The following is a 26,364-nucleotide window of genomic DNA, read 5'->3' as shown; positions in this document are numbered from 1 at the left end:
TTTTGGGTAATAAAAAGGGGGAAATAAGAATTTGTGTTTTTATTGCTTGTGGGTGCAGAAGAAATCCTGGAAGCATGCACAATAAATTCTGAGGTGAGAGGAACAATGCGGACAACTACACCAGGGAAGAAAAGAAAACATTCTTGCGTGTATCTACATGCTTTCTGGTTTTTGGATCTTGTGCATGAATTAACTTTCAAAGTATTTAAAAATACAGTGCAACAAAATGAAGATAATTTTAACCAAAAATTCCATAACCCAAAAGACACTTGTCTTGTGGGGACAGGTTCCAGCATGAGCATCCCCTCCTACTTGAGGGAATCATCCAATAGGAATATCCCGGCAGGAGGAAGAGGCCCTCCTCCCCTACTGGAGCAGAACATGGTTCGTGGTTCCTGATGCCACTGCCAGTGGGGGCTCCAGCAGGTGCCCTCTGACTTTGAATTTGGAGGAGGGACTGAGGAATACTTCATGGTGGCAACAGTTGAGGTCCAAGGTCCAGTGTTGAGGCCAAAAGTGTCACAAGAATTATTTCAATTTTTGCATTTTTCCTTTTAGGACCTCTCCCCAGCCATAGTTTACACTGGCGGTACTATTTCTGTTCTTTTTTTCTAATATTAATACATAAGGTTATAATAGGACAGCAATAATTACATTTCTAAGAGCATATCCGATATGAGCATTTTCTAAATATATGAAGAGCTTTCATAACTATTATTTTAATTGATGCGTAATACTCCTTTGTTCTGGCTAGGTATTCCCTATACTGATATTCAAGATGTTAATAGGATGAAATTATGGAAATCCAAAGTTATGAAGACATAACTTTGCAGTGATACTATTTGTTTATCAGATTCCTTTTATTTATGTTTTATTTTTTAATGTTTGTTTATTTTTGAGAGACAGAGCATGAGTTGGGGGGGGGGGGGTGCAGTGCAGAGAGAGAGGGAGACACAGAATCTGAAGCAGGCTCCAGGCTCTGAGCTGTCAGCACAGAGCCCAACATGGGGCTTGAATTCAGAAGCCATGAGATCATGACCTGAGCCGAAGTTGGATGCCCAATCGACTGAGCCACCCAGGCGCCCCTATCAGATTCCTTTAAAACAGTACAGTCACCTCATTATCTCCACTTTTACACCCTAATACCCTTCTCCCGCCTTATTGCTTATTTCTTGCAGTCTTAGGAGTCAAAGCCAGGCTTTCCACCTTGGCTCATGCAAATGCATTACCTTTCAAATTTTTTTTTTAAAATACACTGCAACAAAATGAAGATAATTTTGACAAAAAATTCTGTAACCCAATTGCCAGGTAAAATGGACATTTGTCTCCTACGGATAGGTCCCAGCATGAAACTGTAGGTGTCTTTATAAAAGTAATACACTCTCACTTTGATAAATTAAAATTGTACACAAGGTAAAGAGTTGAAAGCCAAAGTCTTCTGGACTTAACTAAGTTTTCTGTGATTTCCGCTAAATCAGGACTCTTACCTCAGTTGCAAAGTCACAAGGATGCTGAGAACTATTAACCTGTCAGCCCTTGGGGCAGCTTCTAGGGCCCGGGACCTGGAGCAGCTTTCTCTGTCATCCCAATGAGCAATACACTCATCATTTTCTGTGGGTAGCATGTTGTGAAAATAGTTCCAGAAAAACCATGACTTCTCATTTCCTCAACATCCTCCTCCTAGGATCCACCTCCCACGGTGTGCCCTTTCTAAAGGCTCACTCAAAATAGGTCCCTGCCCTCTTCCCATTCCACTATCAGAGTCCAAGCCACAGTTCTAGAATTTTCTAGCAGCCCACTTTCCTTGTCTGACTTCTCATTGATCTTCCTTGAGCTCTTTAAGCCCCAAACAAGCCCACTATTCACTGTTTCCCAAATACAGTCCAATCTTTCCTGCCTCCTCTGTCCTTGAGATTCATTACTTGAACCAGAAAACTCAACCCATTTTTGCCTTTCTGTTCAAATGTTCCCTTCCTTTGGGTCACCTTGGATTTACGTCCTCTGCCCCTCCATCATATTCTTAGTATATCATTCGTAGGATTCACCCACGTAAGAACTCGTGCCAGCAGCCCTACATTTCACTCCAGCTCCTTTAGGCCCATCTCTCTGGGACAAAGACCGTGCCTGGCACTGTAGGTGCAGTTGGGTGAGGTAGGATTCAGAGGAGGCCCTGTGCCAATACAAGAAGGGAATCAACATTTTTCTTACCTGAGTGGGAGTGGGGATGTTTGTAGTGTTTCTAGAAAGTCCTCAGAGAAGACACGCAACAATGCAGTTTTGAGCCATTATTACAGGACAGTCACTTGGCAGAACTACACACACACACACATACACACACACCCCTTCAGGTCTTACATATTGCTGATAGTTTTCCTCATTCAAACTTGGAAGGAAGTCCTCCTCTTCCTCCAGTTCCAAAGGTGTCTAGTCCTCAGAGCCCAGCACCATTGCTTCTCTCAGCTGGAGATAAAAGCAGAGCTAAGGTAAGTCCCCTTCCGAACGTTCCTTTCTTTACCTCCACGCTACCAATATGCTCCCCTACCCATTGCCAACCCTTCCCTGGTAGGCATCTCCCTTCTTTTCCATGTCCCAGGGGACAGGCTGTGTGGGGATGGGGTGGAGCATCTGGCAGAAAGCAGCCAGGAATTCCACCTTCCTCTACCTTCGACCCTTGTATTCCAGCCATTGTGTGGGTGACTGGCTTAATGCAGGTCACATTTGCTAGCTTAAAGTTTTGCCCTCATTACTTGAACTTGATTTGCAAAACTGAATCCCTAAAGTGTTGTAGAGATTAATCCAAATTCTTCCTTCTTTAACCCAGAAGCTGAAGCAGAGAGAGTCAACAAGAATTAGCCCTTTATTCATCAAGGTGGAGCAGATACCTCTAAACTCATGGGGGCAGGGCCCAGGTCCTTGTTCTCCTGGTGCCCATCACAGAGTCTGGGCCACTGCCACACTTAACTTGGTAATTGTTGATCATTAACTTTAATTGGTTTTTGGTTGAATTTTTACCTGGTTTAGGAGAACTCCCTACTGAGAATCTTAGGATAGCTAGTATTAGATTTCTATCTTTAATCTTTTGGGAGACAAAATCAAATTAAATATGTTTTCCCAGTTGGCTTTGGTATTAGAAGATGTTGAGGTTTTACCTTCATAGGTAATTAAAACAATGATAAGGACAAACTTCTGAAAGCATGACTCTCAACCAATAGAAAATTTATCCCAAAGGGCAAACTTAAAAATATTTACCTACTTGATCTGAAGTAAGAGTCCATCATATTCCTTGGGACTTTGAACCCAATCCTAGGGAGTTTCTAAAAGATGAGACATTTTTATGTCTTTTAAAATGAAAAATGCCACTCAGGCTATGAGGGATAGTTTTACGATGGGGTGGGGTTCCCGCTAACTTGTCTGAGAAGCCCTAAACGTACATACCAAGGAAATATTTGTGCTGTTGCTACCAGAAGTTTGAAATATTGTGTGTGTGTGATTTTCAATATGCAGGAAGGCTCTGTTGATGACCGGTGCTCATCTGCTGCTCTCACACAAGGAGGACCTTATTAGGTCAAAATCTCTGACACTCAGTAAAGGCAGAGAGTCTAAATCCTGCCTTCCTACTTAAAAGCTCCTCCAGGGCAACATGATTCTGTGCACACCCAAATGACGATCAGCCACCATGAATGATGCCATAAATCTGCTTTTATTAAATTGTCTGGTTGTCTGTGGAGCTTGAAAGTTGGCTGAAGAAAAAGCTTGCTAGATTATTCAGTTTAGAGAGTTCACAACAGAGTCTTTCAAGCTTTGGGCCTCTCCCAGCCTGTGAAGGAATTCCAAAGGAAGACCTTGACATAAACGCAGCTAGTTCATGTCTGGAGGTAAAGGATGGGGAAGAGAGAACAAAAGACGTCTTGGAGTGAGACAGAGTGTCACTGATGCTTTATTTACATGCGTCACCATCTCGTTTACAAACTAGATTACGGCTGTAAATGGAATACACAAGGCAATATCTACAAACACCGAGGAAAGTTAAGTACTGCATCTCTATTTCATTTGGAAAGGGGGAGATTCCCAAATCAAACTGGTTTTGATTTTTGGGAAGAAAGGTGGTAGAGTTAATTCATGGCAACGTATGGTTAGACAAAATCCTCAGTAAGAATGCAATATGATAGTGTTCGCTTGGAAAGAAAAATGAGGTGCTTCAAACCAAAGTATCAGCTGCTTGACTCTTAGGTGTTTGAATATGGCCATGCACCATATTTAATTCTAGTCTGAATGGGGAATGAGCAAGAAATTGAAACAGGTAAGACAATTTTACAGATACTGTATACAGATTTTTTTTTCCATTCATGCAACTTTTTTTTCTTAAAAAAGTTAAACATGTGAAGCCAAAACGCACAATACATTTTTTTTTTTTTTTAGTATTAACTCATTTTTCTGGTCCTCCTTCACATCTGTTTACATTTCCCATGTATGTAATGTGCTAGGACAAGTATACGAGAGAAGACTGATTGCCAGGCAATAAGATAATTTCAGAGAAATAAGTGACCAGACATTCAATTTTTTAAAGCAGCCACACAAATAATTCTGGAGTGTGGCAGAGGCCTCAGAACCAATCATTCATCAAAGAAAAGCGCACACAAATAAAACTAAAGAGGAAAATAGTTCATTCATTTAAACTGCATAAAATGTTATCTACTGATGATTTAGATCAAATAGAATATACTCTTCAGTTACTTGGGCATCTGCATGAAGATCTTGTTTGGCAGACATGATTTCAAAAGGGCTTCGCTTTACCCTCATCGTGCCCGCTGCCCCCAGTCTTTAGGAGAGGCTGGCTTTTTCGTACCTCTTTGCCAGTGATTGCATTTCTACAAAAAAAACTTTGCTAAATTAAAAAATACAATGGTACGCCTAATCTTACAATGTTCCCCAACTAGAGCAAGAAAAAGGAAATCAGAGTTAGAGCTATCAGGGTTTGCTTCTGCTTTCAGAGAGAAAGGGTAACATTTGTATTTCCCTTTGCCAGCCCGTGGCATGAGCACGCAAAATAGGACTGGCTGAATGACCGCTTTACTCTTGAAGGTCTTTCCAAGAGATTCAAATGTTCCTTCTTCTTCAAGCGGGGTCCACTGGGTATAGATGAAGTCTGTCCCTACCATCTTTAACAAGATCAGAAGCCACCTGAAATGATACCCTGAGACCTGGCAGAGCTGTCCTGAGCTAGGAGTCATGAGGATCTGACCTCAGGGTGGTGAAGTGACACACGCACACAATACCCAAACTCAATACCAAACACACACACACACAAAGTCCACCTCGTACTACACATGTGTGTGTAATCCTCCCGTTAACAGGAAAGACAAACTTGTGAAATTTTTAGAAAACACGTGTTTCAGCAATCATTATATTGAAGAGGATGCAATAAAGGAAATCGACCTCAGATTCATTCACAGTTAATGGGTACGCTGAACCTGGCAGTCTGTTCTCACACCAGGACAGTGAAGGCTTACGATAAAGCTCTTTTCTGACTTTGGTAAAAGGTATCTGGTTCTGGAGACCTGAAGGGAGAACAGAACCCTAGAGTACATGTCATGTTTTCAACATTAGTTACTCTTCTAATTTCCCATCACAAAGTGGAAGGCTCCCTAGAGCAGCTTATTTAGAGGCTGAGGACAGCCTGGAATAGTTCTCATCAGGATGCAAACATTACAGCTGCCAGGCCCCCGGAGCCTACTAAGTATTCCACTGAGAGGCTCCAGATCAGAAAGCTTACTGAGAAGGACCCATGACACCCAGAACGCCACATGGTGGGCCTTCCTGAAAGCAGTCTCAGTATAGGAAATGGAGGTCAGGTTGCACCTCTGCCCCGTCTGAGCACCTAAGAACCCAGCGAGTCTCAGGGAGCCTGGCCTCCAGGTGGGGGGCCAGCTGGCAGTGGCCATGGCTAAAAGTGCTGCTGTGATCCTGGATAGGCCTAACTGTTCCGCTCTTGCCTGACTCCCACCTGGAACTCATGCTGGCACTGGACTTTGTCCTGATCTCGACTCTCCACAATGCTCTACATGTAGATGCTATTTGCATTATTAAAAAAACAAACAAAAAACACACAAATTCGAAGCACCCCTTCCCCTCCATATTCCCGACATGTTCTGTGGCAGCCCTGTTCTCATACCTCCTCTGTCCCTCCCTCAGCTGTTTTAGATTAAATTATAATCTGGCTCTAGGACATTCTGTCAGACATTCTGCCTAAAATCTAACAAACACTGAGAAAAAAGGAGAATAAATGAGATGCCACATATCTGAAAGGAATTCAACATTTTAAAGTTGAAACATATTTGAGGGTTGCTCTTCTTACTGCCAAGGTGGCAATCAGGGTCTATAAAACTGCAAAGGCAAATAGATATTTTTGTTAGTTTACTTTTTTTTTTTTTTTTTTTTTGAGTTCAGGAGAGAAATTCTCTGGGCTCTCCTGCTGTAAGCCCTCCGGATTTTCCTAGTACCTGATACCCCTATACCCTTCGGTCCCCACAGCTGCTGTGGCTGCCTCTAAACTGTATCCCCACCCAGGGCAGCATTTCTTAGAAACCCAGAGAGGTAGCCTTCTTTCACGGATGCTCAACAGTTCCTGCATATAGTAGACTACCAAGGAATCAAGGAAGCGGCTAGCATTATTATAAAGGAATACAGTAAGCAAAAGTCTGTCTCACTGACAAGCAGACCACGTGAATAGAATACATATTTTTAAAAATTATACATACTTTTAAAATGAAGATTACAAATGTGTAGCAGTTTAGAAAAGGCAATATTGCTACAAGTCTACTATAACCACAATTGCACGACAATTTACAGATTCAGTAAAAGGCAGGGTGAAATCAACAGGGCCATCACTCAAACATGACAACCCACGCGAGGCGGGAAAGACGTGTGACAATACGTCAAATGGAACTTTCATTATGCTAGGAGCTGTTATCACCACCAATATCACCCCCAGAGGAATCATAAAGCAAAGGTGCACAAAGGGGCCCCTGGCGGCCGGTGGTAGGTGCAGGGGGTGGGGTGGCACGTCTGTGTTGGTGGAAGGGAGTCGGTGCCCACTGCACAGTGCGAGTGTCAGCGAGAACTCATGCAGGGAGGTCTGTGCTGAAATACTAGCCTGTATTCCTAACGTCCATGCAGAATGTTCCATTTTTGTACTGTACATGATAAAATTTATTTATACATTTATATGCCTAATGCTTTTATGCAAAGAAAAGAGTCTTCATATATCACTTTGGAGAAGTATGCATATGGTGTGCTAATCAGAGCTTCATTACACAGTTTCATATGTACCAAAGGTGTTCCCAACTATTCTGTCTACCAAAGAGGGTAACTAATATCATCACACTTTCCAGGTTAAACAGAAAGCACCTATACAGCACCATAACTTTTTGAAAACAAAACAAAATGAAATCCATAGAAGCAGAAAAGTGGGGAAAAATAAAGTCAAAACCGCCCTATCTTGTACTTTCATTGTGTCACTTGTACAATTAGAGTCTAAGCTTTTATATATATATGTGCAGGCGTGTGTGTGTGTATATATATATACACATATATATATATACACGTGTGTATATATGTGTATATATATATATATATATATACACACGCATATATATATAAATCAGTTTGTATGCTATTGCCTCTCACTCATACACGTCTAGTAGATCAGATTATACACAGCAAGGGTGAAAATAATCAAGGGTGTGTATTTTAGGAAAATAGTGACTCCGGTTTGTACTTTTCATGCATTCTTCGCTGTGAGTTCATTTCTTCTGCAAAGCAAACCAGGACTACTTTTTTTTCCTTTTCTCCTTAAAACGAAATCCTCTAGTGGTATTTGGCAACGAGTGGGCAGCTGAGCTGATTTCATTCTTGAAAACATCCTAATTTCTAACCAACATACCATCACTGTTCACTGCATTAGCTGAGGATCATGCCAGGAGACCAAGAGACCCACTGACCTGGCAACTGCAGACTAGGTGCTGGGGGTCTCACCCCCTGAGCACCTGACTCAGAACTAAAACACACTGGGTCGAGTGCCACACTCCACTCGTTTTGCCTGTGCAGGATTCAGTCCTGAACTGGTGTGCACAGCAAACAGTTGTGCCATTGTTTGGCTTTTAGAAAAGGATAGTTTTCTACCAAACAAAAGAAGAAAGAAAATCCCCCTCTGGTTTATGTAATTTGTTAGTTTATGGAGTTCCAAGGGTTCAAATGCTTGTGATGACCAAAGCCAGAACAGTAATTGGTACAACATTTTCCTTCTGGTTTTAAATTTGCCAGGGGAAGGATGATTAACATTTTAACATAAAAATACTGCAAGTTAATGCATGTGAAAAACTCAGAAAGTCAAAGGAAAACAAACACAAAAACAACACTTAAAACATCCCATAAACCATCGTGATATGAATACACCACAGAATTGCCAACAGGAGCTCACGGTGTGCTCTGAACGAGGGTGGGTGGTGCTGACAGGATGCTGTCCTTTGCTGGCAGGTGGCTCATCACCCCGTACAAGGAAGATTTTGCATACTTTATATATAGAGAGTTCTGTTCCAAGAGTAAGTGCTTCACCCGGGGTAAGGGGCCATTAACAGTCTCTGCTGGGTTAGGAAAATGGTGCGGGATTCACAAAGGTGTTAAGCTGTAAACGGTATCACTGTCCACTTGCTGAGAGCAGATTTGGCAAAGGGTTTTCTCTGTAGGTCTTGTGTCAGTTTGAGGGTCTGCAGAAGGAGAAAAGAAAACCAGAGGTGATTAGGAACATGCAAACAGCAATCGTAGGCACCTCAGGGTCACACTTCACCAGCCTCCTGTCCCCTCACCTCACCTCCAAGCTAACAGTACTCATAGTAAAGCTGTTTTGCTACACTAGGTTCAGAGGTCTGAAAACCCAGGATAAAGCATGGAGACTACTTACCTCACTTCTGGGCTTCATTACAAGATGCTCTCAAGTTGAAAAAGCCTAGAGGAAATGAGGCCATCCATTTCGGGAGGTTAACAAAGAAAGGTGGTGTTTCAGTAGGCCTTTTTAAGATAGGTAAGTCCAGGGTACAGATGGGGTTTTGCTCTCAACTTCAGATTGAGAGATGTCCTGGGACATGGACCTTTCATGCTAAATCCATAAAAGGTGGTCACCCTAAGCAGACCAGCGGTGCTTTTCTGGTTCTCTCTCACTGGCTATATGGACTCACCAGCCTTGTTTACCATCCAATATCAGGGGGAGTTGAAATGGCCACTTTCCACAAAGGTTTAATCAGTCTGTACTGCTGGACAGAGATTATCTTGACTTCGCTCACCATGAAAGGAGTAAGTGATCTCTAAGTGGGCTGTCTTAGGAATTTTTTTTTATATTAAAAATCTGCAGAGAAAACAATTATAGAACACACACATATACGGCCAAAAAGCCCTCTCACAAAACATCCCTTTAGCAGTTAACAATTTATTATTATTTTGCCTCCAACAGTCTTCAATGGTGACGCACAAGAGAGGTCCTCTCAGAGCATCTGAATTTACAGTCTTATCAGACTTCATGTGACCCCTGAGCCCAGAAAAGTTAAAGGATTAAAAAAAAGTGTACTCATAGAGATGTAGCTAAAGGAATCGACAAGGCTGACCTCAAGACCTAAGACCTTTTGTTTATGGAGACAGCGTCAGCTGTCGTGGTAGGGAAAAATGGCTCTCAGCTGAGAAATGGATAGAAAAGTGGTAGTAAAGCAACAGGAACTCACGATCTTCTCATCCGAGAAGGCAAGCAAGTCACGAAATATGCACCAGTATGCTCACACATTGCAGACATCTACTTCTCCCCTCTTTAGAACAGATATTATACTAGGTTCATTTGGAATTTTCACAAATGTACTTATGACTTCAGTCTCTTCTGTGGCTGGACTGGCTGGCAATCTTACTTTTCACTACCAATATTCAGAAAGACAGCAGGGCCTAGTGTTTATGTTGTTACATACCTATGGTCACAGTTACCGTTGTTATAGCTCCAAACAGAAGTACTTAGGTTGTTTTATCGGAGGCAGTGACAAGAACGAAGGGAAAAAAGGCCCCCTTTCCCCACCCAGCCAGCTTCCCTGGCTGATGGATTTTTTTGCTTTGTAAAGGCACTAGACAATATTATCCTGGACTTGTTGATTTCACAACATTAAAAAAACTAAAAGAGGGGCACCTGGCTGTCTCAGTCAGTAGAGCATGTGACTCTAGATCTTGGGGTTGTGAGTTCGAGTCCCATGTTGGGTGTAGAGATTACTTAAAAAAAAAAAAAAAAAAAAGCTAAAAACAGATACCAGATCTAAGTATCTGTGAGGAATTTAGCCATCTAGGGTGAGCCAGTGCAATTCTAGCTACTCTGCCTGGGACCACTGAGGCGTGAATGGACAGAGGTACAGACAATATTCTTTGGAAGGGTATTTGGTTTCTTCCTTCAAATAACACTTAATAAACCACAGTCTAACATCACTATGCAATTAGTTGTCAGGGGACTACGGTCCCCAGGTGCCAAGGGAGAAGTTGTAAAGCATTACCTAATTCAGACCCCATCCTGGTTCCCTCCGGTGTTAATTATTCAGCCATGGAAACCAGTGCATACTGGGAAGGTGACATAATTCATTCCCCAAGTACAGAGGCAGAGCATGCAACTTGCTCTCATGCTGGAGCTGGGTTAGTGTAGGAGGGAAGAGGGCACCTATAACCCTCAACATGGCATCATGCTAAGCAGAAAAGGGCATCAGCCCTGAAACCAGGGGCAGGAGGCCCACACTGGGCAGTCTAGAGCAACAACCCACGACAATCCCCAGGCCAAATACACATTCCGTCATCACAAAGCCCAGAATCTTCTGGGAACAGTTATCATTAAAATGGCAATGTACTGATCAGAACTCTTTCCATTTCTGCAGAATGGGTTGGGGCCCCCAGTGGCACTAAGTCCTGGTGCTCCCTGGGGGTCTCTCAGGCAATGCCTCCCAATCTGCTCAGGAAACCCCCTGTGCTTAAAAGAGAAGCCAGGAGAGGAGAGGCCCAGGTTTAGAAGAAGTTCTCACAAGGACAAATGTAATAAAGAAATTTCACTCTACAGGACATAAAGGTGACTCTTCTCTGCACTAGAAAGCAAAGAGATTGAGGGGCGCCTGGGTGGCGCAGTCGGTTAAGCGTCCGACTTCAGCCAGGTCACGATCTCGCGGTCCGTGAGTTCGAGCCCCGCGTCAGGCTCTGGGCTGATGGCTCGGAGCCTGGAGCCTGTTTCCGATTCTGTGTCTCCCTCTCTCTCTGCCCCTCCCCCGTTCATGCTCTGTCTCTCTCTGTCCCAAAAATAAATTTAAAAATGTTGAAAAAAAAAAAAAAAAAAAAAGCAAAGAGATTGTAAAATATTTTGAAAACATAAAGAAATCAGATAAATGTTGAACAGAAATACAAGCATTCTTCTAAAAGGGACACCAAATCACCATTCACTAGGAAGACCCTATGATTAAAAATAGTCACAAAGAACACAGCTCCTTATCTGCCTTAGATTTTAGCTGTTCTTTAGTGGCTCACTGTTTGCACATGTTTATCTGACTCTATCAATGACCGAAAAAATAAATGAAGCACTTTAAATGATGACACCAGCTCCCGAGCTGGGAATTTAATGATGCATAGGTTGGGTACAAGTTTGGTAGGTTTCAATGAAGCTCCCCCATTCTTACATTGTTTAAAGTAAGACGTTTAAGTGAACTAAGGTTTAAGTATGCTGATGCTAAGTTTAAAAACACATCAGATTAAGCAAAACTTTTGGAAGGAAAAGGAAGCATACAGCTGAAGAGAACTGCAGCTATCATTTTGCAGTTACTAGGCAAAGGGCCAACTAAGAATAAATATGAAAATGTTGTCCTAAAAGAAAAGAAAATGTTGCTCTGTCCCATCAGTGACTTTAATAAGGAGAAGGTCCCCTCTCTCCCCTCTCCCTGCCCAGTAAGTTTGAAATCAGGCTGTTAATGCAAGGAAAATGAAATGGAGAAGCCAAATGATGAGACTGGTTCTAAAAATATCTATGGATGCTGTCATCTGGTCTCTGGTGAGAGTAAGTCCCTCTATAATCTTGGCATCTGTAGGGAAGACAAGTTTCTGCCTAATTATCACCACTAAATCACATGATGTTCTAAGAAAGGGCAACGCCTCCAAAAAACTCTACACAAAACATAACAACCCCAATCAACTTTAATCTGGAAATAAAACATAAAAGTCCCTACTGCTGTCCTCCCACAACATAACTCCACTGTGACAAATTTGGATTTCTCAGTAGTGTTTTCATCTTTTTGGCAGAGAGGAAAGGAATAGGACCCCAATACCAAATCCGACATGGAAGGAAAACGAGCCAGTAGCATGCAGCTCACACACCCACAAATCCGGGAAGGTTATCCACTGCTTTCCTAGCTAAAACGCAAGATGTTTGGAGGAAGTCTGCCTGGAAAACACAAAGTGAAACACCACTCTCCCCACTCTCAAACTTAATTTAAGCCAAACCTGCAACCCCCAGGATAAGCTGGGGATTAAATATGGAATATTTAGGACAGAGAAGGAAATGAATCAGTGCTCACTCGATCTGACAAGGAAACCTCATGTGGCGTTCCGAGAACAGGTGAGGGCTTCAGACTATCTGAATGTTTCCACTTGTGAGGAGGGAACAAAGAAATGCCTGCCTGTCACCATCTCTGCTTTGTCCCCAGAGGGATCTCCGGGACACCAAATCCATCATGAGCCACAACCATCTGCCACCATCCACTGAGGCTTTTGTAGCTCGTGTCACCCCTGGAAAAACAGCATTTCTCTGCGTCTTGGGCTAGGCAGCCACGTCTCATTTGGGAGTGCCAAAATGGCAGCAGATCCCTTGGAGCCCATCCTCACAGCCCAAATGTGGAGCAGCTCAAGAACACATTTGATGGACCCAACACTCTGGTTTAATTTGGTAATTTTTCAATATCTTCCAGGTTCGAGTGGGAGATGAAGATGACTTATGGAAGCACCTGAGAGCCAGCCTGGTGGTCACCTGTGATAGCAGGGACCTGGCAGATTACAACCCAGCCGTCTGCCTGTGATGCTGGCCAAATCATGGCGTCCTCCACGACTGCCAGGGAAGAGGAATTAGGAGGTGCAGCTCTACAAAAATACATTTTGACAAATGCTGTCATCTTGCCACTTTTGACATTGAATAATTTATGAGAGAAACAGAACAGGTATGGAAGTTTTGGTCAGGCTAGAGGCCAAATTTGTATTGTTTGAGGAGCCTCACTTAAGGAAAGTCAAGTTTCTAGGAAATATGGCCTATAGGCTGATGCTTTTTAATGGGCAAGTAAATATTTATAGAGAAGGTAGGGATGTCATAGGAAAGCTTACCATAAGAAGCTTTTTATGGCAAAGGTAACACTGGAAAGACACTCAGCTACCCATGCTATTCCCAAAAAAAAAAAAAAAAAAAAAAAAGTTCAGTTTGTATAAAAGCTTGACCTGTGTGAGCACTCCTTTCTGCTACATCCCAATAATTCCTGGGTTCTTCAAGGGGGCAGGTGAAGCCTGAAGCCTGTCTGTGAAGGCTGGTGAGAGTCCGCTGACAAGCCTTTCCCTCCAGGACACTTCAAAATCTGGACCTAGTGTGGACTGCCCTCCACACAGCCTTTATGCTGTACTGACAAACCACTGAAGAAACGGGAGAAGGAACCACAATCCTAGTGTGTCACAGCTGAGGGATGAAGGCAGGGCTGACCTGCAGAGAGGCACTGACTGTCCTGTGGCTTAAACTGCAGGGATTGTTGATGGTTAATATACGTTTCACTGAAGAATGTCCTATCTCTGTCCTTATATTGGGCAGAGGTTATGTTAGCCAATAGGCTTTATGCCTCCAGGGTCGAATATGGTGATTACCATGGCAGAAATAGGATACATATTAATTTACCATTGACAGCAAAGTTGTAGAGATTTCATATTTTCTTAAGAGTCTTAGATTTTCAAACCACATAGCATAGCATGTAAAATTTGTATTACATCTTTTAAAGAATCGTTTTAAAGGCAAAAGCCTTTAAGTGATGTTTAGACCTTTTTGGACTCATGGTTATGTAACCTTAATTATAATATCCCCAAAACTTAGTTGGCAGAGACCTGTGGGCTCAGGCTCCACTGCCCTCACCTAGGCTCTGTTTCCCACTACTGCTGATGGGTTCAAACCCTCCTCACCCGATGGTCAGGTTCAATCACACTTTGCCTGGTTTGCTTCCCCCACACAGGTGAATCAACCCATGTGTCAAGAGGAGTCCTCCAGCCCCACCTTCCCCAGGCTGTTCACTACTAAACTCCTAAGCCACTCACCTGGCACTTAATCACATAGTGCTCAGATGGTTACTTTTTTAGACCTTGAACTCCCAATATGCTGAATTCCTTGAAAGCAGAGCAAAACCCCCAAATCGAACACTTATGGAGCACCTATTATTTTAAAAGCAGTATCTTAGGGGCGCCTGGGTGGCGCAGTCGGTTAAGCGTCCGACTTCAGCCAGGTCACGATCTCGCGGTCTGTGAGTTCGAGCCCCGCGTCAGGCTCTGGGCTGATGGCTCGGAGCCTGGAGCCTGTTTCCGGTTCTGTGTCTCCCTCTCTCTCTGCCCCTCCCCCCGTTCATGCTCTGTCTCTCTCTGTCCCAAAAATAAATAAAAAACGTTGAAAAAAAAATAAATAAATAAATAAAAAAAAAATAAAAGCAGTATCTTAGACATGGTATTTGCCCTAAAGAAGCATAATATATAAAATTTTCTTGATGTCCTAAGTAGACTGGAAAGTTGAAATATAGAATAGGCACAAAATAAATGTTGGCTGAAGAAATGAATGAACATCCTCCTGGAATAGCCCTCTCTTCCCCTCTGCCAATTCAAATACTTAGCAGTCTTTAAATGCTACAAGCTTCCATGAGGCATTTTAAACCTACTCACATTTGCTCAGACTTAATCTTATTTCAGGCAGAACCTACTGCTTGTGGGACAAAACATAGAATTTTAATGTCCTTTTCTGGGGAGGATGACTTCTGATTAACTTTCTAAACCCTGTGTTTCTTATGACCTAAGGATCAATACAAGGCACACTTTTAACATTCAACTAATTTAACAACAATTAGAAAACCTAAAATAATAGGGGTGCCTGGGTGGCTTCGTCAGTTAAGCGTCTGACTTTGGCTCAGGTTATGATCTCACGGTTCATGAGTTCGAGCCCTGCGTCAGGCTCTTTGCTTACAGCTCAGAGTCTGGAGCCTGCTTCGGATCCTGTGTCTCCCTCTCTCTCTGCCCCTTCTCCCCCTCACTCTCTCTTTCCCTCAAAAATAAATATTAAAAAAAATTTTTTTATTTAAAATAGTATTTAATTTTTACCTCCTCCCATCTTTTCTGTCCATCCTACCATACACATCCTTTATTACCAGCCTCCAAATTAACATCTTCCTACTCTCTCAACTTGCTATCAGTGCTTTAGTGATTCACCACTTACAAACAAGAGGGAACTGTCATCCAGGAAGAAACGCATAGAGCCATAAACCATGAGCTGAACACCACGTGTTTATGTTTGCCTGTGTGACTTCACTGCATTTAGGCGCTGGGGGTGGGGATAGTTGCAGGGGGAGGGGTGCAGCCATCCCTTCAGTCTGGGGCACACTAGATCCCTGGGACTTGGGACTGCAAATGTAGGTCTAGTGTGCCAGCCCATCTAAGGGTTCCACAACTAGGTACTGAAGAGAGCCGTCTCCAAAGTCCTCTTTTCCTGCTTTAGATATACAAAGTTTTTAAGATAATCTAATTTTTCCAAAAGTGATTCTGAAACTGAAAACACAAAACGAGCTATTTTAGTTCCACAAATAGTCCACCTGTAAGGTATGACAGGACATGCAGGTGACACAGGTGGTGGCCAAGAAGCAACAATTATACCAGCACAACAGAAGAAGGAAACCAAGAAGGGAACTGAAAGGAAGGTCTCAAGGGTGGCTCTGAGATTAATAGAGACAAAGGACCATCCTAAGGTCAATAGTCTGGCCAGGAGTGTAGACTCCAGGAGTGAGGCAAATCCACACGTTGTGCGGCATGGGTGGCTCTCCTCTCCCTATGCAGCCTACTAAGTGCCTGCAGCTCCCTTCCACGGGGCCCCCCAGCCAGCAGGCAGCCTGGATTGAGTGGGGCTGGACACAGAGTGCTTTGGCTTGAGGCATTCAGGCAGTGGGAAAGGGATGACTTATAACAGGTCTACCAGTCAACACATATTTTCTGATCACTTACAGATATGTTGGGCTGTACTGCTTTGTGATCATTTCTGAACATAAAATGACCAATGGAAGTTCCAAATAATTACAATGGCACATATACATGGAAACCCACTGGAAATTAATTTAAAATTTCAACCTCAGAACCTCTGGCCTTCTCTTCTTGGCTGTTAAATTCCCTTAGGGAGTCAAATCAAACACTCCACACAGACATGAATACTTTAAAAAAAAGAAAATCTTAACTATCCAGACTTTTCTTTCATCAGAGAGAAATACAGAGGAGGGAGGGGAAGGGGGAGAGAGGGAGAGAGAAGACATACTGATATACAAACCTTCAATCAAACCAACACTGGCAATTAACGTTTTATCCTTCAGAAACAGTGGAATTACTTTCTGAGGCTTCCATGACCAAATCATTCTCATCGTTTAATAAATGAATGTCATAGATTTTTAGCAAAAAAGAGGTTATTAAAAAAACAGAAAACCTAGAATTACAGAGTGCAGTCCCATCTATTACTGGGAAGAGAAACAAAACACAGCACCTGCACCCAAGTGCACAGCGGTTCTTTAGGGAGTAGTGTGCTTCAGTTCCAGTCTTGGTCCTGCTTCTTTGGGAGGAAAGCTCCCGGGTAAGAACAGCCCATTTTCTCTGGGTTTTCACTGGAAGAGATGGTAAGGGCACAGCGACCACATTTTCGGAATCCCAAATTGTGTCACATCAGCCAATAGGGGGTAAACCGCCAGCCCCAGGGGGTGGGGGTGGGGGGGTCTATGGCCCGACTTCTGCCAGCACCAAGTTATTTATTGTGGGGCAACCTTGGGGATTTCGGCTCTCAAGACAGCCCTAGGAGGGCTGGAACAGCTCATTATTTCTCTGCATGGCTTGGGATGGGCTGGCAGTGGGAGGGGGATGATCAGATTTCCAGGCTCCCTACCAGCAGGAAGAGGTCACACTGAGGGAGCAGAGAAGGGGGAAGGCGAGGCTTCTTCCTCAGCAGAGCGCTACCAGCCTTTTGGATACTGATTGGCACCCAAGGAAAGCCAGGATTTCTCAGACAATCCTTTAAAGATGCTAAGGGAGCATTTTAGGTACCACATACAAACCTTCTCATTCCATCTGCATCAGAAGCTCCCTAACAGGGCTGTTAGTGAAACAATAGCTTCTCTCACAGGCACCTCCACATTGGTAGGTGGGACTTCTAGGGAAAAATCACCAAAAAGGTTCACCCAACAGGCAACTGCTATACTTTTTTAATAAGAAAATGGACTGGTTCTAGTTTATTGAGGAATGTACTCATTCTTTCTGCCAACAGTGTAACACTGGCTTGCTTGGCTGGCTCCTTTATTCTGTATTAACCTCTGGAGCCATTTTAAGTAACAATAAATATTAAATAACTTTTTAAAAAGTTGCCAAAGGACATTAGCCCATGCAAGAGCTCTGTGGGACAGGTTTACATTTTAACCTCGGGTCACAGATAAGCAGAGCAGGGACTTGACTCAATGACATATAGCCATGAAAATGGAAGCCTGCTACAAATCCCACAGCCCCTCTACCGTACCACACAGACAATACTTAACTTGGACTGGGTTGCAGGGAGGCTTTTTAAATCCACAGTTCCCATCACAACAGAACTCCAGGGACAGTGAGCTGAAGTGGGTAGCTGGCTCATGTCTTTAGGGGTTTTCTTAGAACATTGGTCCTGGTTTCTTGAAGAAAAAGGATTTGACTCAAAATATCAAATGAATTTATGAAACACTGCAATCCTATCTACAAGGCTCATAACATATATTAAAAAGTCTCTGAGAGAAGAACAGATATCATATGTTTTCACTCATATGTGGATCTTGAGAAACTTAACAGAAGTCTGTGGGGGAAGGGAAGGGGAAAAAATAGTTACAAACAGAGAGGGAGGGAGGCAAACCACAAGAGAATCTTAAATAGGGAGAACAGAGGGTTGATGGGGAGTTGGGGGAGAAGGGAAAATGGGTGATGGGCATTGAGGAGGGCACTTGTTGGCATGAGCACTGTATGTAAGTCAATTTGACAATAAATTATATTTTTTAAAAAAGGCTCTGAGAAACCCTGCTGGAAACATCGAAACATCCCTATTTCACTGTTTAACATGGTAGTCCTCAAATTTGACCACAGAATGCATTTTCTACATAATACCCAGGAATACCTTGAGGATCTGTATTCTGTGAAACACTTTGAGAAACACTCATTTACAGGATCTCTAAATATCAGAAGTATTACTAGTTTTCATACCAAAAAATGTTTTTAAACAAATTTTATTTTTTTTACCATTTTTAAAAGCTTATTTATTTTATTTTGGGGGGGGGGGGAGGGAAGGGCCAGAGGATCTGAAGCGGGCTCCGTGCTGACAGCAGAGAGCCCGATGCAGGGCTCAAACTCATGAACCACAAAATTATTACCTGAGCCGAAGTTGGACACTTAACCAAATGAGCCACCCAGGCTCCCTTCAAAACAAAATTTTAACTCATTTTAGTTTTTGGAACTTCAAAACAATTTGGAAGATGGGGGAAAGTAATGTTTTTTAAATCAAATGAACACATTAATAAAACCAGGGTGAAGTGGGGGATGCCTCTTACAAAGTGGGGATTCTCCACCTTGGAATGAAAATCTAGCATTAAAGCATGCATCTCCAAGTCGGAAAGAGCAAGCAGTCAACAAACATCCTTCTTCCCGCCCCAGGAACAAGGCAGCCCCCTGGCCAATCTCTCCAGTGATAGCACAGAAGTAGATCCCGTCAAGGTCCTTTCTCCAGTTTCCATACAGAAAGGGAAGCCTTATGAGAAGCATATGTGGCACCTGGGGGAAGACTGTACTTGAGAAGATGTTATTTTTTTAATTTATGTATTTTGAGAGAGAGAGAGAGAGAGAGAGAGAGAGAGAGAGAATGAATCTCAAGCAAGTTCTGTGCTGTCAGCGTAGAGTCCAACGTAGGACTCAATCCCACAAACCATGACATCATGACCTGAGCCGAAATCAAGAGACAGATGTTGAACCGACTGAGTCACCCAGGCACCCTGAAACTTTATTTATAAGATGTTGAGTATTGAGCATTATGAACCCTGGAAAAAGAAGCATTTAGTGGGAGCTTAAAGTTTACAAGAATTTCCAGTAGTAATTCAGGTGATTTTCACCCCATTTATTCATGCTCCACATAAGCTCTGTGGCCAAAGAGACCGTCCAGAAAGCCATTTATAAATGTAACTGCTTAAAGTGAGAGTCATTCAGCCTCTGTCCCTTTGCCCAGGAAGAGCAGCCTCAGTGCTGGGTATCACAGCTTGCCAGAGAAAAGAATGTATGTAAGGAGTATACCAGCCTCTGCACAGAAAACCCCTTTTCACAGCTATGTCAATTTTCCTTTACTGTTGTCAACACTAAAAGGATCCAGACAGCCATTCTCTCAATGAATGACAGTTCAGACTGCAGGCTCTTTTAAAGGTAAGAATAAAGATCCCTGCAGATGAAGAATTCTTGAGGCTGGCATATTGTAACCAAAGAGTAGACTACAGTCACAAGTGCAAGTAAATATTCTCCATGCAATACCTACAGATTCATATTTATCATACATTATACCGCCTAACACAGAAATATCTACATCAAGAAAAAGATCATGACATAAATAGCCTACATTGTCTGTATTTGGTCAGAATTAGTTCTATTCCCCAACATGAATATGTAACAGATCACAGCATTCAAATATTAGTTCAACAAGTATCAAAGATTTGCTCCTTTTGGAAAGCAGCCTAAATATAAATTCTAAATGGCCTCCAGCACTAGATCCTGCTGTTTTCACACTAGTATACCACTGCTTCTTTTTAGTTCTGGATCATCACATATCTCTTACTAGGGCCACTTCGTGGAAAGAATATTAGAATGCTGAAACATTCTTTCTTGATGTTTTCCGTTCTTTATCTCCAAGTAGTTTAAAACTAAATACTGGGCTGTTCCCTAATGGGGTCTCCAAACGTCAAAAGGTGAAGATGAATGAAGGAGCTTGTGAACTTAGGCATCTTTTGACCTCAAAACTACAGTGAGGTCAAGGCTGCTTTCCCACTGAGAGGAGACCCATGTCAGATACAGGAGGGCTCCAGGGAAGCTCAGCGTTGCAACCACCACACTAGCTCACAGACAACTCCACTGCCAATTTCAAAGTATGTGCACCACGCTTTATAGAGAAGAAAGTGCCCTTCACATCCCAGTAGCTGGCACTCGTAAAAAGGTATGGTTCTTTTTTCTTTTCCAGATAGACCCACAGGTCAAAGGATTTTACACATAGTCTAGGATGAATGACGTGTGTGTGAAACACCCAGCCCTCCAGAGAAGCACCTCTCCACGGCTCTCCAGAAGGACTGTCAAGTGGACAGAGCCGTTCCGTTTACTCCACAACTGCAATTTAGGGCCACGTGACCCTCAGTTTAGGCAGGAAAGGAGTTTGGAGAATACCATGGCGACTTGTTTAAAAAAAAAAAAAAAAAAAAAGCCAAACAAAGAAAGCTAGTCTAGAACAACTCTTGGGAAGCTGGGGTACTTCATTTGGGAGAAGAGAGGTCTGAGGTTGTGACTTCAGGCCTGTTCTGTGAATTTAAGAGTCTTCAATAAAGTGATAGACACAAGATAAGTTTAAAGGTAAATATACTTCAGGTCACATGTGCTCCTGGCAGTTTAGAAGAACAATTCATTCCAAAGCAATATGGAAATCTTACACCTAGATACCAGACTCCCTCAAAGATCCCATCGTCTTTAGGATGCTTTTTTTCTTGCTCTGATCACATTGAGCTAGTTTACTTTCAGGACATTTTTGGTGGCTTTTCATTTTTAAATGAAGAAATATCTTCTCAAAAGAACCTCCCCAAAATGTTGTGAGAAAAAGGTGACTAAACGATCCTAAAGCTCCATTAGGGCATAACAATAAAATGCATTATCCCAAAAGTGGTTATTTATTATTCAAATAATAATTCATTAAACATGTTTTTAAAATGCAAGTATTTAAATCTCCCTTAAAATATTTTTATACAATCTTTTAGAATTATACATATACAAGAAAGGTCTGCTATTCAACTAAAAAGAAAACCTATACTTGAAAAATTACACAAAAATTGATACTACATTTTCTCCTGAACTCTTTTCAACAAATTAGAAAGTGGGTCTCCTTTACAACTCTACCAAAATTAAAATTTACTTGTGTCATTAGAAGCCACAATCACATTCCACTTCTTAAAGGAAAACAAACTATCTATTCTTCTAAAAGCCAAATGTCTCTATTTCTCAAAGCAAAATCTTCACAGTCTGAGTTCTGGTACTGAACTGGCTGGCATGCAAGTGTGTCACCCTATTTAGCTTCCATTACAGTCTTTTTACCATCTCAAGGGCTATTAAATGACTGAAAACAGATGTCTGAGTCCCATTAGGGGCCCGCTTATGCCTGGGAAAGCTGAGAAGCTGCAGCACCGCAACACTCTTGACACTCCCCTTTCTACAACTACCCCGTGAGCTGCAGTGAGTTCACCATAGGGGACCCTTGTAATTCCTTCACCAGGGCAGAGGGTTAAACAAGGCTCAGGGTTTTTATGGCTTTGAATCGCATTTCCCTTTTACACCATTTAAAGAAGGGTGTAAGGAGCTTACTGAGGTTTTTTAAAAAGAGGAGCTGGGGCACAGAACAGACAGAGCTCTTGAACATGGGGTAGGGTCTGGAGGCACAAACCGGTCAGCAGAATACCCCAGTGCTCATGTTACTTCTTAAGGAGAGTTTCGGGGCAAGCTTGTGTATTTCTGCTATGCTGGCTTCAGTTCAGAACACTTCCTATTTTTTCCTACTTAGAGAAAATTAGGGAAAACTATCATGGTTCAAGCCATTCAGGAAATATGGATTTTGGGTCCAGCTGTGTGACCTTCAGCAAACTACTTAACCTTTCTGGGCTCTGTGCTTACTCTTCTATCAATCAGTATGTTTACCTAATTACACCATACATATTTCAGCCCACTGCAGTTTTACAAGCACTTCCATATACTTCGGTGCATTTGATGCTTAGAATAACCCTGTGAGAGGTAACAAAGGGGCTATTCTACTCATTTTTATAAGAGTGGAAATTGAGGCTCAGAAGCTAAGTGGCACATCCCTGATAGTGGCCAGAAACTAGCAGAAGTGAAACTAAACCCTTGATTTCTGATTTTAATAAAATGCTTTTCTTACCACATCATGTTATATGATCCTTCTGGTTCCAACAGTATTAAAATGCCACAATTTAAAAAAATCTCTTCCCCCTTTCGCAACTCACGTCACTGTTAGGAACCTGACCTCACTTACACGTTGAGGAACAAGAAGCACATGACCAAGTGGTCTCTTTCTCATTCACACAAAAATGGTTTCAATGTAATCTTTTGCTCTCTAAATGCTTGTATGCTGAACGCTAACTCATAAACATGATTAGTCCTATGGTGAAGAATCTAACAGATGTTGTTTTTTTAAATTTTTTTTAATGTTTATTTTTGAGAGAGACAGAGTGCAAACAGGGGAGGGGCAGAGAGAGAGAGGGAGACACAGAATCGGAAGCAGGCTCCAGGCTCTGAGCTGTCAGCACAGAGCCCGACGTAGGGCTCGAACTCACAGACCTCAGTGAGATCATGACCTGAGCTGAAGTCAGATGCTTAACCGACTGAGCCACCCAGGCGCCCCTAACAGATCTTGCTTTTGGTGGAAATACTCATGTATGAAAGAGTCCAGAATATATATTCTACAGTTAAATTAGAAGTACCTGTGAATTGTTACTTTACTGGAAAAAGATGAAGAAACCATAACATGGAAGATCGACAAAGGTGGTGTTGGACCTGAGCATCTAAGAATGTCTTCTGGCTGGGTCCTTAACCTTGAAGTTTGTGTGACCTAAGGTCTCCCTTCCTCCCCCCTTTCCATTCTATCCTCATCCATCCATCAAGTAGGGAGACCTGTGTCATAGGTAAGCGAGGATGACTAGATACAAAAAAAGAAAAAAAGAATAGAATGAAATATCTGAATATGTGTATGTTCTTTTTACTGGCAGTAAAATTCCTGAGCTGTCAGCAAACTGCAGAGAGGGGCACCTGATGGCCCTGTCTGACTTGGAGATGAACAGGTTGGGAGCCATATACTGTGTACCACCGCTCCATGGTTCTCGATTTCTCAATGTGGAGTAAAGTTCAAAGTAAATAAAAGTCAGCCTCCCCCCAATTAACCACACTTTGTTATTAAATGCCATAGCACTGGGCACTGACCTGCTTTGCCCACTTCCCCTTTCCTCAGTGATCCTTCAGCCTGGCACCCAGCTCTGAGATGAGGCCTGCTTAGCACCAGTGAAGTTCCCCACGTTCAAACCAACAACATTCTGTGTGGAGATGAGGGAATCAAAATTAAAATCCAACCCATCGGCATCCATGAGTTCACTACGGATAATGGACTCCATGTCGCACTCCAAGCTCCCATTGAACATGTCCAGGTCCAAGTCGCTGGGGAACTTCTCGTGGCCCACGACGGGAAGGTTTGCACTAGCTGAGTACAAGGAGGAGCCTGAGAGAGAGTCCGAGAGGGTTTGCATAGACTGGCTGACAGGAGATTGTTGCTGGTGTTTGACTGACCCAAGGCTGCTGGAGTCGCTCAAGCCCATGTTGCTGACAGAATTCGACAAGGCACGGCTGCCACCGAGAGCGCCCTGGGTTTGGTGCTGGTGGTGGAGCAAGTTCTGATTGACCAAACTCCCCTGGTTAGGCTGGGCAGCAAAGGACATCATTGGGTCATTTCGAAGCATCACGTTCCGGCGGGAGTTCTGGGCAGACACAGCGGTGCTGGCCTGAGACATCAAGGGGTCTGACTGGGTCATCATGACATCGCTGTGGCTGAGTGAGTCTGAAGTGAGCAGGTCCTGGAGTGTCTGGTTGCCATAGTGTGACATGGAAGAGAAGGTAGCTGGCTTGTTCTCTTGGATGGTCTGCATGGGAGACTGGCGCAGGGAATTCAGAGATGAGGGTCCAAACACCGTGCTATTGAAGGAGCTGGTTGGAGAGCCCAGGGCAGAGCCCTTGGTGGTGTATGGGAAGCTAGAGCTCCGCTGCATGAGCCCTCCGGTGGGCGATGGCTGGGATGATGGGAGTGTGATGTTATCCAGCAGGTCATCCATGAGGTTGTCAGAGAGCCCATCATTCAGATTCATGGTGCCCGCCATGTCGGTCAGCCGTGGTAGCTCCACGGTGCATGGCTTACTTACAGAGGGTGACAGGCTAGCTGAGCTGCTGTAGAGCATGGGGGAGAGCGGTGCATCATCATCCTGGACGTCATCCAACTCCGTGCTTGCCAAGATGGGTGACAGGCGGCCACTGACCGTGCTGGCATTGGAATTGGTGCGTGAGCGGAAGTCGGTCCACGCATCCAGCTCGTCACTGCTGCGTGACGTGGGGCTGCCAGGCCACTTGGAGAGCTGGGAGGGACTGTCATCTGCTGACTCGGGGGCTGTCTGCAGGGCTGCCTTCTTCTTGGCTGCACGGCCACGACTCTTGGTATACTTGTTGCTGTTGTCCATGGAGACAGCCCGCCGCCGGGGTGCCTTCCCGCTCTTCCCCCCATCAGGGTTGATGATCCACCAAGAGCTCTTGCCAGTCCCCTCATTCTGGACCCGCATGAAACGGCTGTGCAGTGACAGATTGTGCCGGATAGAGTTCTGTAGAGAGAATGGAAAATGCAGAATATGAGACAAAATGGACCAAAACTAAGCAGCCAGAAGTAGTTAATCAGACTTATTTTTGAAAGCCTCCTTAGTTTTTGGAGGATTAAAAAGGAAAAAAAAAAAGATAAACATTTGTATGATATGCTCCCCACCCAGCTCGGAACAATGACAACATTGTAAATGGCCAATTGTGGTATTTAGGAGGTGGGAGATGGTTTCATATCCAGGAGATGCTGGAAATGTACATGCTCAATGACATTGTTTTCCCCAAATTCCTAAGTTTTGTTGTCCTTTTCTAGAATACTATTTCCTACACTAAAGTTCACACTTACATAATTTTATTACCACAGCACTCTTCCATTTTGCAACAAACCTCCTTGGCTCTCTAAGGGTAATTAATCACTCAAGGGGCTACTCTATTTTCTTATGGTTCCCTCCACTAGCATAAAGGCAGCATCTACCTTTTCTTAATCACTACTATAAACTCAACTGGTGTGAATTGTTACCTATCCTTTCTATAACTCCATCTCTTCCTGCCATAATTTCATACCTGTCTGCCAGGTATAAGAAAAAAAAATGGTGGGGTGCTTGTGTGGCTCAGTGGGTTAAGCATCCAACTCTTGATTTCAGCTCAGGTCATGATCTCATGGTTCATGAGATCGAGCTCCATGTCAGGCTCTGAGCTGACGGTGTGGAGCCCGCTTGGGATTCTCTCTCTCTCTCTCTCTCTCTCTCTCTCTCTTCCTCTCCCTCTGCCCCTTCTGTGCTCACACTCTCGTTCTCTCTCAAAATAAACATTAAAAAAAAAAAAGAAGAAGAAAATGGTAGAGTAAAATTTGCTGAGTTGACAGAAATAGGCAAGTTGCCCATTCAGAACAATTTCAAGTAATTTATATAGATATTTCCCTTCCAGGCAATGCAGTCTGAGCATAGTAACTTCCTTCCAAAGAGTTCAGTCTGGAAAGGAGGGAAAAAGTAACTTGACAGTAGAGAAACAAACACTATCTCAGGTGATCGAGGTCAACATCAATAGGGCTAAGTCATGTTGATAATATGTACTCTTGATATGATACGATGAAAATGGCACCCTCTTTTGTAGTCTTCCTTCTAAAAACCGTCACCCCAGTCTAACTATGAGAAAAACATCAGACAAATACTAATTAAGGGACATTTAAAAAATGTCTGTTGCATACTCTTCCCAACTGTCAGACCCACAAGGAATCTAAGGAAGAATGATGATTAAATGTAATGTAGCAACCTGGACAGGATGCTGGAACAGAAAAAGGACATTAGGTAAAAATGAGGGAAATCTGAATAACGTATGGACTATCAGTTC

General features: G+C 43.1%; 1 protein-coding gene across 5 annotated transcripts in view; it reads right to left on the bottom strand.

Moving 5' to 3' along the window:
* Positions 1-3,921: 3,921 nt before the first annotated feature.
* FOXO3 (forkhead box O3) overlaps positions 3,922-26,364 on the bottom strand; it is a 126,758-nt gene continuing 104,315 nt past the window's right edge. For all 5 annotated transcript variants that reach the window (XM_058734888.1, XM_058734889.1, XM_058734892.1 and 2 more), the window contains 2 exons: positions 23,587-25,022; positions 3,922-8,765 (listed from right to left, as the gene is read on the bottom strand). In XM_058734888.1, coding sequence (XP_058590871.1) covers positions 23,622-25,022 — 1,401 coding nt within the window. In that variant the 3' untranslated portion in view covers positions 3,922-8,765; positions 23,587-23,621. The remainder of the gene's footprint in view (positions 8,766-23,586; positions 25,023-26,364) is intronic.

Source organism: Neofelis nebulosa, chromosome 6 (genome assembly GCF_028018385.1).
Source record: "Neofelis nebulosa isolate mNeoNeb1 chromosome 6, mNeoNeb1.pri, whole genome shotgun sequence".
In the NCBI taxonomy this organism is placed as follows: domain Eukaryota; kingdom Metazoa; phylum Chordata; class Mammalia; order Carnivora; family Felidae; genus Neofelis; species Neofelis nebulosa.
Note: the sequence above shows the minus strand (reverse complement) of the source record. Positions and strands in the feature narration are given on the sequence as shown.